Source organism: Pygoscelis adeliae, unplaced genomic scaffold (assembly GCF_000699105.1).
Source record: "Pygoscelis adeliae isolate BGI_AS28 unplaced genomic scaffold, ASM69910v1 Scaffold77, whole genome shotgun sequence".
NCBI classification, from domain to species: Eukaryota; Metazoa; Chordata; class Aves; order Sphenisciformes; family Spheniscidae; genus Pygoscelis; species Pygoscelis adeliae.
In genome coordinates, this window is record NW_008825216.1 from 3,801,392 (window position 1) to 3,818,795 (window position 17,404).

Here is a 17,404-nt window from a genome sequence, read left to right on the forward strand (position 1 = left end):
TATAGCTGTTTTCTGGGGTCAGGAGAAACAAGTCGGAGTTAATAAATGTCTTGCAAATAAGGAGGTCTCACTCTGACACACCTTTTCTCCCACTCTGTGACAGAAAGCAGACGTTTCCCAGGAATTTCTTTAATTACCTTGAATGTCTCTTGTAATTAAATAACTGAGTTTTGATAAGCAGTCAAAAAGATAAATGTGAGCTATCATGCTATCTAGGCATTACATGTAAAGTGGCTTATGAATATCAGTGAAAACATAAGCCCCTAAAATTACAGTAATTACAATAGTAGAATTAATGATTTTTGCATGAGTTGCATGATCTGTCCCCAGTACAGAAGCTAACAGGGCCATAAAGTATATATCAATGCCAATATAGAAATTTAACAGCAATCATATATTCTGTGCATACTTGCTGTACAAGGCTAATACATTTTAAAATGTTTATTTTTTTCTACATGTGCTTTCTTGGCATACTGGGGCCCTTGTTTAGAAGGTTGAGCACCTTCAGTGTGTGTGTACATACACAGTGAAGAAAAACATGTCCGTATTGGATACCTCTCAGTAATGTAGCTGTCCTTAGCACGTGTATGAAATACTGCTCTGTCTTTCTAAATTATGTGAATATAAGAGGTTGATCTATAGGTATGTTGTCGTTCCTGATTTCACATCTATGAAAAGCTCTGTTTAACTAATGTAAACTGTTGCAGTTTCTTTTCTCAAGTATCAAGTACTAAAATGATACGCTGCCTGAGTGTATAGCCTGTATCTGCTTCTTTCACTTATGTTGCGAAAGACAGAAAAGGTAAGCTTACAGTAAACTCGAGGGCACTAATGTAACACACTACTGTTTTGATAGTTTCTATGTAGTTTTGCTCCTACCAGAAATGTATTCTAATTTTTTTACCATGTGTAAAATTGTGTTCTTAGTAACGAAAGGAATAGTGTTTGGAGAAACCTTGAACACAACATCCAATATCAAAATATAATACTGTTAGGTATAAAGTTGTTAAATAACTGGCTATATTCAGATGATAATCCGTGAGATGCTGTAATGATTATGCATTCAAATTATTTGTTCTTTCTGCTTTTCTGCTTCAAATAATTTTGCAAATATTCCCAATCAGGAATAAACTATCCAAAACTTCCACGGTACTGCCCGAAGCAGTTCACAGGCATGATAGCACTGTGAGACTCAGATGTTTTCCTACATAAGTTTTACTGATTCTATCACCATGATTTTTATTTCAGCATAGCATTTTGCTAGCTAATGTGAACAAATTTAATTTCAAGAAGGGCTGGATTTATTTCCAAAAAATGTTTTGCATTTTTCCCATGCTGTTTTGCTCAGGTATATTGCAGTCCATCTCTGACGTGTTCATGGGTATTCAGATCTGAGATGAGAACAGACCAGTAAACATCCCTGAAGAGCATGCCAGTGTAGGGTCATGCTAGATACCCAATAGTATTTATGGGTGTTTGAGCACTTTTCTCTGCATCCTTGCAATTTTTTCCATTTAAAGCACAGAGCTTTCTTTGGTGTGTGTGCAGACACGTATGTGCTGTGGTTAACTACATTTCAGAAAATACAGAAGGTGGTCCATACACAAAATCCTGATGTGGATATGTCCATGCCAACCTGGGAATGCTCTCTGTGTTAGCTGAAAAACTGAAATGTGTGTAGCTCCAAGGAAAAATGGTTTTTGTGGAGTTTTTTTTCTTGAGTAGGAAAAAAGCTAAGGGTTGCTTTTTGAGGATAGGCCAATTCTGTCTCTCAAATCAAGTATTAGATCTTCTAAAGCCAACTGGAGTTGTGCCCACACAAGCTGTGGAAGCATTTGGCCAATTATATTTTTTTCAAGAAATACTCTGGGTTTTAGCGAATGCAATTTATAAGAATACTGCTTGTATTCTTGAGCCCATTTCCTTCTCTCCTGTGTTAAACTCCTGAGAAGAAAACCATATTGAAACTCCCAGTTCTGTGCAGGATGGTATCATTATATGCACGTATTGATTTTTCGAGAGATAGAGAGTTGGTGTCTCTTCAGAACAATCCAAGTTTTTACCAACAGCGATTCAACTTCATGATGCAAAAGCACTTGATTCATTCAAATGCATGTATAGGTTTAAGTGCTGGACCTCTTGCTGCAGTTTATCATTTAATGTGTCTGGCAACAGTCAGCAGTAGCCATATATTGCGTCAGGAGGCTACTGTGCTGCCTATGTGTAATAGAAGCTGGAGTTTAAAATAAATATGTAAGATAGGCCACAGAAATGGATGTATGGCATGCAGCTGAAATATTTGAGAACTGGAGCAGAAAGAATGATTGCCCAGCCCTGAGGGAAAAAAAAATAACAAATCTTTATCTCAGCTGCAGATTCTCCTTCCTGCCTAAGTGACACTTGGGCTTTCACTTGAAATTAATTGTATATATACACCTAACTTGCTGTATACCTTTAAAAAAATAATTATTTTAGTTTGAGCCTTCTCCTGCTTTCTTGGTCATGTATATTTTTAAATTTATGTATATAATTATTAAAATAATGTAATTTTATGTATGTATATAATTGTATTTATGTATGTTTTATTATTACACATGGCTCACCCATACCAGTACAATTCATTCATTCATATTGCACTTTGCATCTTCTGAGCAATTGGTCTTCTAAACTCCTCACTTTTTTAGATGAGGCTCTGACACTAAAACCAGGCTTCTAAGAAGCTATATTGTAGTTTGAGTCTAAAATGCTTTGCAGTACAGATAGAGAACTCCATTAAGAAAAAAATTTTTGCTTAAATTTTTTTTTGTTTTTTTTTTTCGGCAACAGCAAGGCCAATAGGTTAAAAAGAAGTAGTTGCAGCAAAATAGTGACTAACAAGTCCTAAGAAAATAATTTAAGTTACCTGCCAGTTCAGCTGTGGAGTGCTAGTGTTTCTGGCCCCAGGCAAAAGAGAGAACTTCAAATCAATGAGTTAATGTATTTGATTTACATTCACATCCCTGAATAAGCTGCTTGAGTGCATTATACTATATGACAGTATCTATCTGAATGCCTTAGCGGTACTGTACGTCTCCTGTAAAAATCCATTAATACTTTAGTATGTTCATTTCTGGAACATTCCGTGAACCTTTGAGGTTTATTCCTCATAGGAGAAAGTAGACTTATAAGCAGATTTTTTAAAAATTATTTTTAGTGTTTCAAAATGCCATTTTAGAATGACAAAATACTGTATCACTAAAGCTTATTTATATTTCTCAGCAAGGTGACTCAAATAACAAAGATCACCCATTGCTTTAGTAATAGGCTGCTGACTCGTAAAGATTTCTTAAAGCTGCTTGGCAGGTTGTGAAGTTTTGCAGCCGTGCACATCTTGAAATGGATGCGACAAATATTATATAGTTCCTTTTGGGATTCAGTTATTTCAGATGAGCTGGTCACTGAGCGTAGTGCTGCTTGAACACCTAAGTGAGTGTGGTGTGTGCATATGCATGCTGAAACTGGTAGTGTTTGAATTATAAGGAAGCCATTGATTTTTCTGAAAAGTACTCTTTGCAAACTCAGTAGCATTTTCCTGCTGGCTTGCTAGGGACAGGAGAAAACCCTTGTGTTAACTTGGCCAGTTAAAATCCTTTCCTGGATTTGTAGGGCTTTTTAGCCTCTCTTTCAGTCTGTGAACACAGGGCAGGGAAGTGTTTTCAGCAGAATGAGACTCAACAGAACGCCACATGATGGCAGCAAAATCCTGCTCAAGACTAGGAGCTTCGGTAGTCCTTTAGCTTTTGGGACTGGCTTCTCTTCCCTCCCCTCACCCTTTCATAAGGAGAGTGAAAAGGGATGTTTTAAGACTCTGGAGATAATGGAACTATGCGTGCTGTTAATGCATTAATTCCAGTAAAGCTGCATCTTCTCAAAATGCATCCTCTAGTTTATTGGCTAGTACATGCTGTTTGTTTTTGAAGTTGTTAGTACATTTATCTTTGCTCTGAAATGTAATAGGCTTACAAATGATCAATTTGCTTGTTATCAAAATAAAAAAATCTGAATACTGAGAAGTAAGAGTGTACCGAGTGGATCCCATTCTTACACCTGAGTAAGAAGGCATTCGTAACTTCCTGCCTTCATATTGCCCACAACGCTACTGGTAACATGCTTTACAAGGCCTTTCTGTCTGTATGTAGTATCTGACTTAATGAACGTAATAGGTACCACTGCTCATTTTGTAGTCTATTGCAAAACTTTAACAGTGATCTTAGATCCTTTTCTGTCTATTATGTCAGTAAATCAGTACATCCAGCTTTCCCATTCTGTAAACCTGGGTATTCTATCTTATCATTAGGGGTGTTGTTATTGCTAGTTAAAACAAATGCCAAAAATCCTCTCCAAATCCTGTTGCATGAGTAGCAAAATGCGAACAAGATTTAAGAGAGATCCTTAGCTTAACCTTCCTTAGTGGTTACTTTTAAAATATGTATTCTGGATTAATTGTATTCTTATTGAAAGGTGATGTCTACCTACCACCTACTGCTGCCTCAGCAGCTTCTCACCTAAAATGGCCTCCCTGCCATTTCATGTCCCAACCACTTTTACACCTCATCACACAGGCCTCTTGCTACATCTCTACTTATTGCTCATTAGGTCTCCACTACAAAGCTGCCAGCACTAATCCGACCAGAGTATTGCACAATTCAGGACTGAGATTAAACCCACTAGTTGTGGATACTGCTTTTTTTAAGCAGCAGATGATTTACAGTTCCCCATTGTACTACCAAATAACAAGACTTAAACTAAAAAGCAACTTAAAAGTATGTAAGAAAATTGAAATATGCAAAAGTGATAGCTGCATTAAGACTGGATAATTATGTGACAAACCCGATCATAGCAAACATGGGGAAAAAAACATGAAGAGGAGTCATCCCTTAACAAAGGGCATGGCTTAGGCTGGGTTATATTTGAATGGCTTGGGCCAAATTGTCAGTGGCATAAGGCAACTGTCACAGACTAATCAGCAAGAGAGAAGGAAGATTTTTCCAGTGCTATGTGGTTATACTAAAACATTCTCAGTGTTATGCGATTGCTCAACTAGCTTATGTTTACTCAGTGTTCTTACAAAACTGAATTAAGAGCCAGAAAAAAATTCCTGACTTTATAACCAGTTATCGGTAGAGGGTGCTATGTAGCTTTTGCATTTAATCTGCATAGGTTGTATGTTTATCAAAGATATTTTTAGTTAATAATTTATTATTCAAAATTTAGTTCAATTATACCTTTGCTTACATTAGGAGTGCGGTTTACTGTAGTAGATCTTGATAACATTAATTTGATTCTGCAAATGAATAGATTTTCTATTTAGTAAGATTCCATGTTATACTGCGATCAGCTCTGTTATGATGATTTTATGATTAGAGAGTGTTTGCTCCTATTTATATATGGTAATAAATTTATGAAATCTAGTTTACAGGCTTACAAAAACACAAACACCACCATCGCATTTCTTACTGGTATTTGCTGTCAGTGTGATAATGATGTCATCAGATGAGACATACAGCTTCTAAGTAGCTGTGCAAGCAATTCAGCATCAGGGGGGTAGCAAGTGAATGTCAGAAGGAGGTTGTGTGGAAAATAGGGATAAGGAGGAAAAAACTAGCAAACAGAAGCTGAGGGGAACGGAAGATGAGGAAAGAGTAAGAAGATACAGAGAGATGAGGCTGATGAATAAAAGGCATAGGAGGCAGATGAAGGCCAGATGACGGCTTCTGATTTTGGAATTGTTGCTTTGCTAGCTCTGCCTTCCCCAACTTCTCTGCCCTAATTGCCTTTTCAGGCCCATGAAGTTTCTGACTTTTTCCCACAGTCAGTGCCACAGCTGCTTGCGGACTCCTCTGCCAGTTGCTGATAGGTGGAGCTGTGAATTTTTTCTATAAACAGAAAACAGGCTATGGGCTCTCTCGGCTTTTCAGTTATCTTCAAGTCTGGTGGGAGATGATTTGATCTCTTAAGTTTTTTCTTGGAAGAAGTCTTATGAGTAAAAGAATTTTGATTTCTGAGAACTGATAGAGCAGAGTACCAGGGGAATATCTTGGCCTATCTATCTGTCCTTCTGCCATTTCCATTCTTGGTAAATGTGGGATTAAAGACATGGTCCAATCTAGAAATACTCTTGACTCTACTTGGCTTTTGTAAAAGGACAGCTAAAGATGCAGAAAGTTATTGGAGATTAGCTCTTCGTTTAGGAAGGCGTGAGCAGCCACTGTTCTATTCCCCTACTGTTTTGTTGGGTCGCCTTTTGGGCAGGAATTCCCAGGGTAGTGTTCCTGCATAACCTGGGCTACATTTGCCTTTTTCCTGCTGTGAACAGGGAGTCCCAGGGTTGCACCCACAATGACAAGGAACAGGACAGCTCATCCTGAGGAAACAAAAATCCATTGCTTTCCTTCAAGCTGGACAAGGTCGCCCTTGAGTAGGGCACTTCAAAATATGCAAAAGGCATGGCTGTCCTCTGTAGTCCATATCTGTGGGAATCTTCCTCCTGGGAGGCATGCCTCTAGGCTTCCTCCCCTTTCCTCCTGCCTAAATCTTTTGGTTGAGATCTAGGATTTGGATCAGTTCTCATCCCTTCTGTACTCTTTTGTTATTGACTGCTGAGAGGGTGCTAAACAAGACCCACAAAGGAGATACGTTCTTACAGAGAGCTGCCTTGTGGCTGGGACATCAAGTGGGTTGTGTTGGACCAAGTCCTCATTTCCTAGTACTGTCCAAAGGGAACATGACAGCTGTCCTGGCTCTGTGGAGCAGATCATGCTTCTGCCTGTAGCAGGAGGAGTGGGGAGTGCAGGGGAAGCCATTAGGGTCAGGAACGTGAGGTGCTGTCATTTCTACTCAGCTCTGCCGGAGTGGCAGATGGTGAATATCAGGTCTGGGATCCAAGCCTGATGGCAGTCAAGGCTTTGAAAAAACTAAACTACCTGGCTTAGAGATCAGAGGCAGGATGGCTCCTCTGGTGACATCCCGAGGCTGCTGGTGTTCCTGTTGGTCCAGGCAGAGCTAGCAAGTCCTGGAGGGGAGAAGGAGAGAGTGTGCGCCTTTCAAGCTGTTTGTGTGACTCTTCAATCCTGCTTCTAAGTAATCCAGACATTGAACCTTATCCCAGCACAGCGCTAGCCACTGCAGCTTAAGTTAAGAGCCAGCTACGTGCAGGACAGCCACAATTTTAAAGCCCCTTTTGTTGAGCTTAACCAGGGTTACATGACAGGCTTTGGGAATTGGCGCTTAAAGGCAAGGAAGGTTGAGTTGACTAAAACTAATAAGGTGGCTTGGGGGCAAGCATAGGGTATGCAAGATGAGAGCTTTATTCTTTGCCCTGCCACAGGCTTCCTGGCTGACTGTAGGCAGATCGCTCTAGTTTCTTCCTGCTTGTCTTTCCTTCATGGAAAATAGGAACAATAGGTATTGACTACCTTGCATGAGCACTGAGGTGCTTCCACCTCATGCAGATATGAAAGTAGTAAGAGCCCAAGGCAGGCACCCAGAGGCAGGGGGGTAATGAGCTCAGAGCAGGGCGCCTGATGTATAAACCCTATTTGGAAGAGAATAAGCAAGAAGTATTCAAAATAGGTCTTTTCCCCAAGTAACAATTATTTCATTTCAGTATAGTTCTTGCTGAGACCCAGTCAGTTGTGTCATGGTAGCACACCATTTCTGCAACCCAACAGGTATTGCTGCTGTAAGTCCAGAAGATTTCCTCAAGCAAACTGTTTAAGTGCTGTATCTACCACATAAAGCAGTAAACACGGGGGGAAAAAAACCCAGCATCTTGTTCAGGGCCCTCCCAGGGTGAGTTCATGCTTAGTACGGGGGATACCTGAGCTAGCCTTATGTAAATTAGCTCATGTATTGTTGTCATCTTGCTAGGGCAGAAGGAAGTTCTTGTAGCCTGAATTCTCAGTAGGGTAAATTAGTACTCACCGAGTTCAGTGCAGGTGAGGCCAGACTAGCTTGGTACCTAAGTGAGCTTGTTTGAAAGCTAATCCAGGATCTCTGCAGTAGCTACCCTGCAGTTTTGCTCTGTAGATATGCAGCTCTTGACCTGAATTATTGTCAGTGGACAGAAAAAGGCACTTCTGAAGTGTGATTCATTGTAGGTGTTCATCTCAGGATGAGAAAAATTATGATACAGAAGTATCTGTTTCTCTGCAGTGGATGTAGTAGACCATGTGTATCTAAATTTGGGTGGTAGCTGCTTTGTGGGCCTCGGCTAGGTTTCAGGTACGGAGGTGGAAGGTTCCATGTCCTGTGAGCCAACCGGTAATGTAATTACAGGCTTCCTCCTGTAATGTTTCAGAGATACTAGGAAAATACTGCTTCTTAAAACAGTCTCTTTCCTTTCTTCTCTCTGTGCGCAGTGAAATACAGTTCAGCTCCTCTAGTACTACCACTTCAGAGAGCCAAGAACCGTCTTCCGGGGATCAAGCAGCAAGCGCGCTTCAGCAGCAGCTCCTACTGATGGTGGCACGAAGGACCCTTTCAGAAAGCCCACGGGTACATTGTAATATCTCAGTTTCTAGCATTTTGATAAACTGCTTTATAAACAAATGCTGCAGGCTTGTTCCTGAGACGGTTTCACTGATTTTTCTATACTACTTTTCCTGGTATTGCTCATGTGGGAGAAGATGTATTTTATGTTGATAGATGCAATTCAGCTGCTTTCTACTGACACTGAATAGTGTCCTAGGGGAGTACTTAAAGACTCCATCACCTAAAAAGTTGATCTTCTATCTTCGGTCTTATTTCATTTGCAAGAAAGAGGACACAGCTGTTGGGATTTTAGACACAGCACCAGATTTTAGTGGTATAAAGTGTTTATTCCAGATTCATTACTATCCTAAAACCGCATGTCTGGTTTCACTTTTCTGAATCAGGCAACCTGACTTCTGGATGTCTGTTGTGGAATGTCAAAGCCACCTCCTCAATGCAGCTGGTAAAAGAAAAAGGCCCTCAGAGTTCAGTTTGTATGGTAATATGTAGATGTACTTGAACTTTACAGTGTTTGGGGGTCTGTGACCAATGGCTTAAGGCTGTAATCTGTTTTTACAATTCCTTTTGTAATAACTTCAACCTTTTCTTTTCTTCCGTGGCAAATTCTAGTTTGATATTTATGAAAAACCTTAAAATGCCAGTTAATTATCTCTCATCTTAGATTTTGCACAGGAACTTAAAGCTAGAAGCAACCTGTATAAAGGAACTATTTTAAATTAAAAATCAGGAAATTGTCCTGAATTGTGTATTTCAGATTTGGACAGAGACTTCCATCTAAAGGCTCAGATGTTTTCTAGATATTCATAATCTTGTAAACTGCCTGTAAACTAGAGAACAATTATCATGCTCTTTTTTTTCCTCTTCTGGGAAAACTGCACCATTAAGAAGTATGATACCTTGCTCAAGATCACATAGCAAGTTTATAACAAGGCTGGGCAGTAATTTCAGAACTTCCTGGTTTCTGTGTTTTTTGGTTTTTTGGGGTTTTTTTATTAAACATGAAGTTCTGAGCCTATGTAAGTCAGGAAAAGTTTTGTCATTGATTTCAATAAAGCTAGGGTTTCAGGCTGTCTCTGACACCATATAAACTTACGAAGTGAATTTTTATAAGCCCTTTTTTGATAGGAGGCACAATTAAATTTAGTGACTTGCTCAGGGCTAGTCAGGGAGTTTCCCAAACGCAGCTCCAAAATCTGACTCCAGCCCAAGTGCTGCAAGCTTCATGTAACGGACTTCATCCAAACGTTGCAGTTCCTCAGGAGCCAAAATGTTCACTTATGCACTCAGTTAAATACATGTTAAGCTGTTCTGAGGAACGAACAATCAGATCCTTAGGTGTTTTTAATGGACTCTTTGCCACCATTTTGATTTTTTTATTTAGTTATAGTGAGCATTCTAGATCAGATGAGTGAATTTAATGATTGCAGTTGATTGAGTTTCACATTAGTTTCTGTTGGGAAATAGGACCCAAGAGAAACAAAACTATGCCAGTATTAGCAACTGTAATATTTTAAAATACGTTTTTTTCTTTAAAAATGCCCCAACTCCATAATTAAGCGACTTTTTACAGTGGTAATAGAAATATTAAAATGTGGAGTACCTAAACTACTTTTAGATTTTACAGTCAGCATGGTGAAAGGATTGCAATCAGTCTCACAGCTTTTAAATTACTTGGAATTGTTAACAAATGAAAGAATGCTGAACAGCCCGGCATCCCCTGGCATGTCTGAATGCTCAGAAACATGAATGAGTTACTGTCCTGTGCTGATAGTGTTTGAGCTACCCAGCACTTGTGTGGCTGTACACTCTCAGTCAATCAGAGGCATGAGATAAAATGCATAAACTTGAATTTCTTTCTCCAAAGCTTAAGCTAGCCTGGTTTATCTTATGTTGGTCAGCAGACTGAGGATATCAATGAGTTGGTTCCCAGCTGACATGCAGCAATACATTAAGTCACATGCAAATTATGTGTAAAATTCCTTTTCCTGGAAAGTGAAGATTAGAAATTATGCCAATAATCTGAGAGAAAATTTAACAATTCCTTTGTGCAGGTGGACAGGTTGTTTAAAAATCAGTTTTTCTGACAGTTACAATTCAAGAAGGTGATCAATTATTTCACACAGAAATCCCCTTCTCTGACTAGGAATGTTAATCAAACACAAATAATTATAATGTAAACATTGTCTAGAGTTCCATAATAGATATATTCTCTCATATTGATTAATTATCTTTAACAATGGGGAGGTAGGAGGTTGAAAACCACTAGGCTTTACACTGATTAGAAATCTCAGACAAATTCTTCTTGAAAGAAAAATATCCCCCGCCCCGCCAATCAATTATTGGTGTACTTCGGAAAGGAATCACTACTTTGCAGAGGTTTTTTGGTTCTCTGTCTAGCTTTGCAGCCTTTGGCTGATGGTCTGTAGATAAGCCTCCCTCCCCACAAGTGTTGGTGAAGGAGTGCAGGTGTAGATTTGGAGGAGAACTGAAATGCTGTCGTTCAAACACAAGCAAGAGGAAAAGGCCTTAGAATCTGACAAAAGCAATATTCAAAAGGAAGGATTTATGATTGTGATGGTAAGATTAGAGACTCTTAAACTAGTGACGTTTATGCTTGTTTGCAAATTTTTTTTTTCTCCTCTTGCTGTTCTTGAGGATGCACACCTGATGTGGTGTTAGAAGCATCTCAGGAAAGATAAACAAAGCTGTGTTCTGGAAGGAGAGTTGTTAAGTCATGCCTCTAGGCCTTGAAGCCTACTCGATATTTTGGTTAAAAACAAGGATTTGTCCTATCATGTGTGGTTTTGTGTTGTGCTGTAATTAGCCTGACGCATGGAAAAATCTTCAAAAAGAAACTTTAGGCAAGAAGTGGATCGGGACTAAAAAATAACTATTTTTTAATGAATATTTATGTTTAAAGCATATTATAACTGTTGAGCTCCACAATTGATATAGCTTCTGTCCATCTGCAATAATTAAGCTGGTGTGATATCTGTTTCTAATTTAAAATGAAGAAGAAAAATTCTCCCTCTATCCCTTTTAGAAAAAAATAATAATCTGAAACTTCATGTAAATTTGGCCTTTTAAACACCTGTTTTGCTGGCAGCCATATGTCAATGTGAAAGTGTGTTTTGTGTATTTCTGGTTTGTTTGTTTTTAAAGCAACCTAGCCAGGACCCTGAGGATTCTTCATGTTCTTCAGCACAGCGGAAACTGAACAGGCAGTTTTACAGATTTGTTATATTCCCTGGCAAATGGATTAAAGTCTGGTATGATCGGCTTACCTTGTTGGCGTTGTTGGACAGGTAAGCTTTTTTAAAGTGCAACTCCGTGTACTGTTACAGTGTGTGGCTCCACATGTATAAAGCAATGCAGATGTCTAGAGAAGGAAAAATTGAGCATTATATTAGTGTCTTAGTTGAGTAGACAGATGCTTGTTTGCTTTAAGTAGAAGAAAATGTTTTTCTTCAGAGTTAGTTTTGGTGGTTCTCACTACCATTCATCTTCAAGCAGAGACTTTGATTCATGTGAGCACCGGGCCTGTAGAATAATCTTTAATTTGACTCTCAGCTGTTGGATCCAATGGTTCTGAGCTTTCTGATGAGAAAAATCAGTCTTTTGAGCAAAAATACAGAAGTGGAAGGGTCCCGGGGTATTGTAAGCCAAGTACTCCAATCTTTAAAAAAAAAAAAAATAAAATTTATAGAGTGAATATTCAGGAGGGGATCTTTCAGCTGCTCCCTCTGTTCCAGTTCAGTTTTATTTGTTTAGAGAAAATTTTTGTCTTGGCATCTCTCCTTTTCCTAGTCCCTCAGTTTCATTTGGCATCGACTCTTCAGGCAGTGCCCTTTGCTATTAGACCTCGTGGTAATCTGCCAGGTTACTAGGAGCTTCAAAGATGCTAGCCTACATACCTAATGGCTGCTGGCTCTCCTATCTCTGCTTATGGGTGGGTGCTATGCCATATATGTTAATACGGGCTCCACAACAGAAATGTCAGATGACAGTTTTACACGCTGCAGAAATCAGGCTGTATAGTCAGAGAGCTTAGGTCCAGAGCAGATACTTATCTGTGGTGTCTTATCTCTGTGTTTCAATTGCATGGAAAGCGTCTGCTGATAAACTCTTTTGTTATAGCCTGAATATTAACATTGTTTTTTATCTCAGCTTCCATGTTCTAATAGAACAGATAAAACGAATAAAACATCAGATGCAAATTTGGTCTTTCATCTAATTCTTTGTTGTCAGACATACATTTTTCATTAAATGAATGCCTTATTTCCTTATTTAAAAGTGTTTGGGGTTGTTGTTTGCTTGTTTTTTATAAACATACACTTGCCTATATTCAAATCGGCTCCACTGTGGAATTCTATTTGGGAAGTGAGACTGGAGGGTGTTGGACTTCAGTGCACATGCCTCTTTTCTATACATCTTAGCTATCACAGTGGGTAAGGTCTTTGGCATGGGGGTGAAGTACCGTTGAACGTGGAAATGTAGTTTTGGGAGCAAAACCTCAGATTCTGTAAATTCTGGTGGCTCCAGCACTGACAGTTCATGCCAGCTGCAAATGGACCTCTAATGAATATATAAATATTTGTACTTCTCTTAACACTTTTATTCACATAGGACAGAAGATATAAAGGAGAATGTATTTGCTGTCCTGCTAGTTGTTCTTGTTTCACTTCTTGGATTCCTGACTCTGAATCAAGGCTTCTGTAAAGACATTTGGGTTCTGTTGTTCTGTCTCGTGATGGCCAGCTGCCAGTATTCTCTCCTGAAGGTGGGGCACAAGTTCATATCCAATTGCTGAATTGTCTTCTAACTTCTACGAAGGCAAAATTCTGTAAGCAAACTTTTTTTTTTGTTCTGTTTTTAGAGTGTTCAGCCTGATCCTGCTTCACCAATACATGTAAGTCTCGGCCAGTATAACAAATCTTTCTCCTTTATTATCACTTGTGTACTGTGAAACAGTTGGCTGTTCAGTGAAACACAGGTATAAGTAGTTTGCTGTTCTAGGTGATTTATGAAAATAAGGAAGATGATGTCTGTGATTTTGAGACTTTGTACTACATTTAATGAATTTTAAGCTAATTGAATTTATCACTGCTATTAGAAAAGTGCTTTTTCTTTAAGCTAAAATATGCAGTAAAAACAAATGCATCTGGACTAGTTTGCTGAAATTCAATCCTGTGGCATCAGACAACCTTTTTCTTTCTAGAAATAGTGACTGAAAATGGCAGAAGTTCCAGATTAGCACCTCAGTCATTGGTCAGTTGGGGCTTTAAATCTTTCTTTTTGAGATTGGGGATTGATCCACCCCCCCACCCCCCGCCCCAAATCTGGTATTGCAGATGTATTTCTCAACAGTAATATTAGCTCATCAAATGGCACAGGTGTTTTGCCTTTGTTATAATATGGTCACAGTTTCTGTGCTTGTGTCCTGTAGAAATGGCCGAATCCGTGGGTGAACACAGGCTGTAAGGATCTTTGCTGGTTGCTATTTGTCTGTTGAGTATATCCAAGAAACTGAACTCTGACAGTGACAACCACCTTGCAGAGAAACAGTTCCTTACCCAAGTCTGTCCTCATTATAGGACTGGTTTAGGAGCATCATCCTACAACTGCAACCTGACCCCTCCATCTGTCACAGTGTCTCCGCGTTCTTGATTTGCGGATCTTGGAAGACGTTTCAGTGGTCACAAGGTCCCTTGCTTGCTTTTACACCGGCTACTTAGTTGCTCACATTTCTTATTTAGCTCCTTAAATGTTTTTGAGGACCCCCTCTCTTCCCTCTGGGTTCAAAAACAGCATGTTGAAAACTGCAGGTCTGCTGATTTATTTCCCTTTGGCAGGGAGCAATTATTTTTGTCAGTTTAGAGGCTAGAAATACAGGCTGAACTTGAAATTGAGGTTATTTACAAGTGTATGCTAGACCTTTCACTGAGATGGATTTCAGAAGATCCTTAGTTTCTTTTCCACGCCAGTTATTATGGGGTGAACTTACGGTATTGTCGGTTATAATGCATTCACAGGAAATACCTGTCTGTGTAAGAAGTAGGGAAGGCTAATAAACAGCAACTTACGCATTGCAGGGTAATATTTTCAATACACTAAAGAAATACTGCTACCTCAGTAAAAAGTTGGTTTTTTGGGGACTAAAATAATATTATTTATCAGTTCAACTAGCACGTGTCTAGACATAATAATGTGAACTGTAATCAAAGTTTGTGCTTATTCAGACATTAGTAACATGTACATTTGTTTAAAGTTTAATCAAAACTTCATTATAAACCTATCTAGCCCATATTTTTTTATAGTAATAAAGACAAAGTAGCTAATGAAGTTTAAATAGAACATTTTTTGTGCAGAATCCAGGTTTGCATTTCAGACTCCCACAATACTGTAACAAGTATTATTCACCATGTTGTATTCTGTGTGTCATGCAGTAGTGTAGCAAAGTAACATTAGGTGTATTCCCATCTTCCTTCCATATGCTTTCCTAAAACTTTGTTTATCAGGGACATTTTCTTGCAAACTCTGTGGTGCACCATACGAACTCCAATGGAAATAAAATGTAGAGAGTTTTTCCACAGAGGGTTTTAAAGGTGGGAGGCATTACAGATAAAGTTAAACTAGAAGATTAGCTATTTCTACATTATATCTTTTTAACACAATAGGTGTTTGTGAAGGCTTGCTTGAGCTAAGAAGCACCATGAAAAATAAGACAACAAGAAGGCGAGAAAAGATACTCTATGTACTGTTTCATAATTCATGTCACTACATTAAAATTAAAGAGAATAACATCTCTTGATGTTAATGTAAGGATGCGGAACAGCAGAGGGACTAAAGAATGATCAGTACCATGTCCATGAATGAAAATACAGATGAGATTTTTCAGTGTGAAACAAACCATTGTGAGCCACAGATTTGCACGCTAAATTAATTTCTATTCTTGGATCCATGAGTAGCTGCTAATGCCTTATGTTATCCATGCCTGCCAAGGAGGTTCCAAACTTCTTCCCCATCTCTCACATGTGGACTTTGTTACTGTTTGATGTGACTTTGTCATCTCTAGCCTATAGCATTTCGAAAGACTCTGTTTTAAAATACCATCCAGTGAATTCAGAAAACACAGTGCTTAGGGATGCAGAAAGCTTTTGTTCTGAATTCCTTCCGAATGCCAATGTGTTCACTTCCTGGTGTTGAGGAAGAGCTTGCTGACTAAATCCTATAAAGTCTGGTAGTCTGGTTCAATTTCATCGGAGATAAGATTATTTTTTGCCCCGTACCGTGCTGTGACAGCAAGGGTCTCTGAGTTGAACACTGTCTATTGTCTGTATACTGTTATTGTGGTAAGGGATGAATTTCAATATATAAAGAACCTATCTAACTCAGCTAATGTTTTGAATTTTATATTAATTTATACTAATGTTATTGAATTGTGCTAATAGCTCTGTTTTGATCAGCTTTGGTGTTTAAGTTGGAACTTCCCAGGTTCTACAGCTAATGCTGGCTACTGGCGTTTATCGTAGCTGCAGGTTTAGTACCGTTGCCTGCTACAAGATGAGATCCTAATTTTCCTGTCAGACTGTGTTTTAGCCTTTCCAGTTCTGGTCCTTTGGGGGCTGGTGGCCTTTAGTTGCTGTTCATACAGGGGTACGTGGTTCTAGGATGGTGAAATTTGGGAACAGCCTCCTCACTGGAGTGGTGGGGAGAAGAAAATAAAGTTCATCCCAAGTGTGAGTTGTATCAGTTTATTAACAGCAGAATATAAGTGAGGTGCCAGTGACTGCAGGGTATTAAATTCAGAGATCCAAGAGATCCTTATTGTGTGCATTTCAAGGTTTTAGACAAGTGGCTTTGACTGCAGAGTTTCTTGATACTGGTTAGAGGCAGCAGCAGATTGGGCAATAAAGGCTGTGTCTGTAGTAAATGGCTATATTGAAGGATCATGAAAGCTTCTCTGTAAGTCCCTCATAAGACACCTGTATAGCTCAGGATCTAGCTCACGTTTACAAAGGCATTTGAGCTTTGAAAGATTGCAGTCATGCTCTTAAGATGTACAAAATAGCTTGCATAACTTCATTGTCTCGGTCCCATTACCTGCCAAAGCAGATAGCTAAGTCAGTTGGGTAGCTACCACAGGCAGTTTCATAAATCCCATAAGGCACTTAAAAAGTATTTTTAATTTGTCCCTGTGAGCTTTTCTGTAGAACTGAGCACACACACTTTTCTTTTTATATAAAGCCTTCTGTCTTTTTCCTCTTGCATGTGTGCACCCACAAACAAAAAAATCATTAGATCTTTCTGAAATTTCTCCATCAATATGCTTTGCAGTCCAAAAGTGCTATTTTACTAAATCGAAGCGTTTGTGAAATTATTCTAGCTTCGTTGAAAATTTTAATATTTTTATCAAAATACAAGATGCACCAGTGCTGTGTTTGTAGGATGTGAATATGTTTCTGAAACATATTCATGAGAAACATGGACCTGAAAGTCAGTGATGTTTTTTGGCAGACTTAGGGAAAGGAAGAGTTTTCACTGAAATTTTTATCAGTGGAGAAAAAAATGATTGTTCAACAAATGAGATGTAAAATACAAAAGGAATCCTGCTTCATTATTTAAATTCTTCTGAAGGAGAATGCAGAGTGGAGTAGTTTTGCATGCCAAAATTTGATGAGTTTGTCTAGTAGAACAAAATGAGCCCTTAATATCTAAAATATCTTGTTGATAAGTTGCACTGCCACATGCCCATTTTGGTGAAGGGCTGCCTAGCTTGGCCTGTCAGTGGCAGGCACAAGAGGGCTTTGCCCCCCCCCCCCCCCCCTTTTTTTTTTTTTTTTTTTTTTTTTTTTATATTAAATAAAAAGAA

The 17,404-nt window shown here is 38.9% G+C and overlaps 1 protein-coding gene across 1 annotated transcript in view; it reads left to right on the forward strand.

The window, feature by feature from the left end:
• The window catches only part of PCNXL2 (pecanex-like 2 (Drosophila)), a 155,156-nt gene that overhangs the window by 25,556 nt on the left and 112,196 nt on the right, over positions 1-17,404 (forward strand). Inside the window, exons 9-12 of the mRNA XM_009329229.1 lie at positions 8,400-8,535; positions 11,695-11,837; positions 13,159-13,312; positions 13,409-13,441. Of these exons, the coding sequence (XP_009327504.1) occupies positions 8,400-8,535; positions 11,695-11,837; positions 13,159-13,312; positions 13,409-13,441 (466 nt within the window). The remainder of the gene's footprint in view (positions 1-8,399; positions 8,536-11,694; positions 11,838-13,158; positions 13,313-13,408; positions 13,442-17,404) is intronic.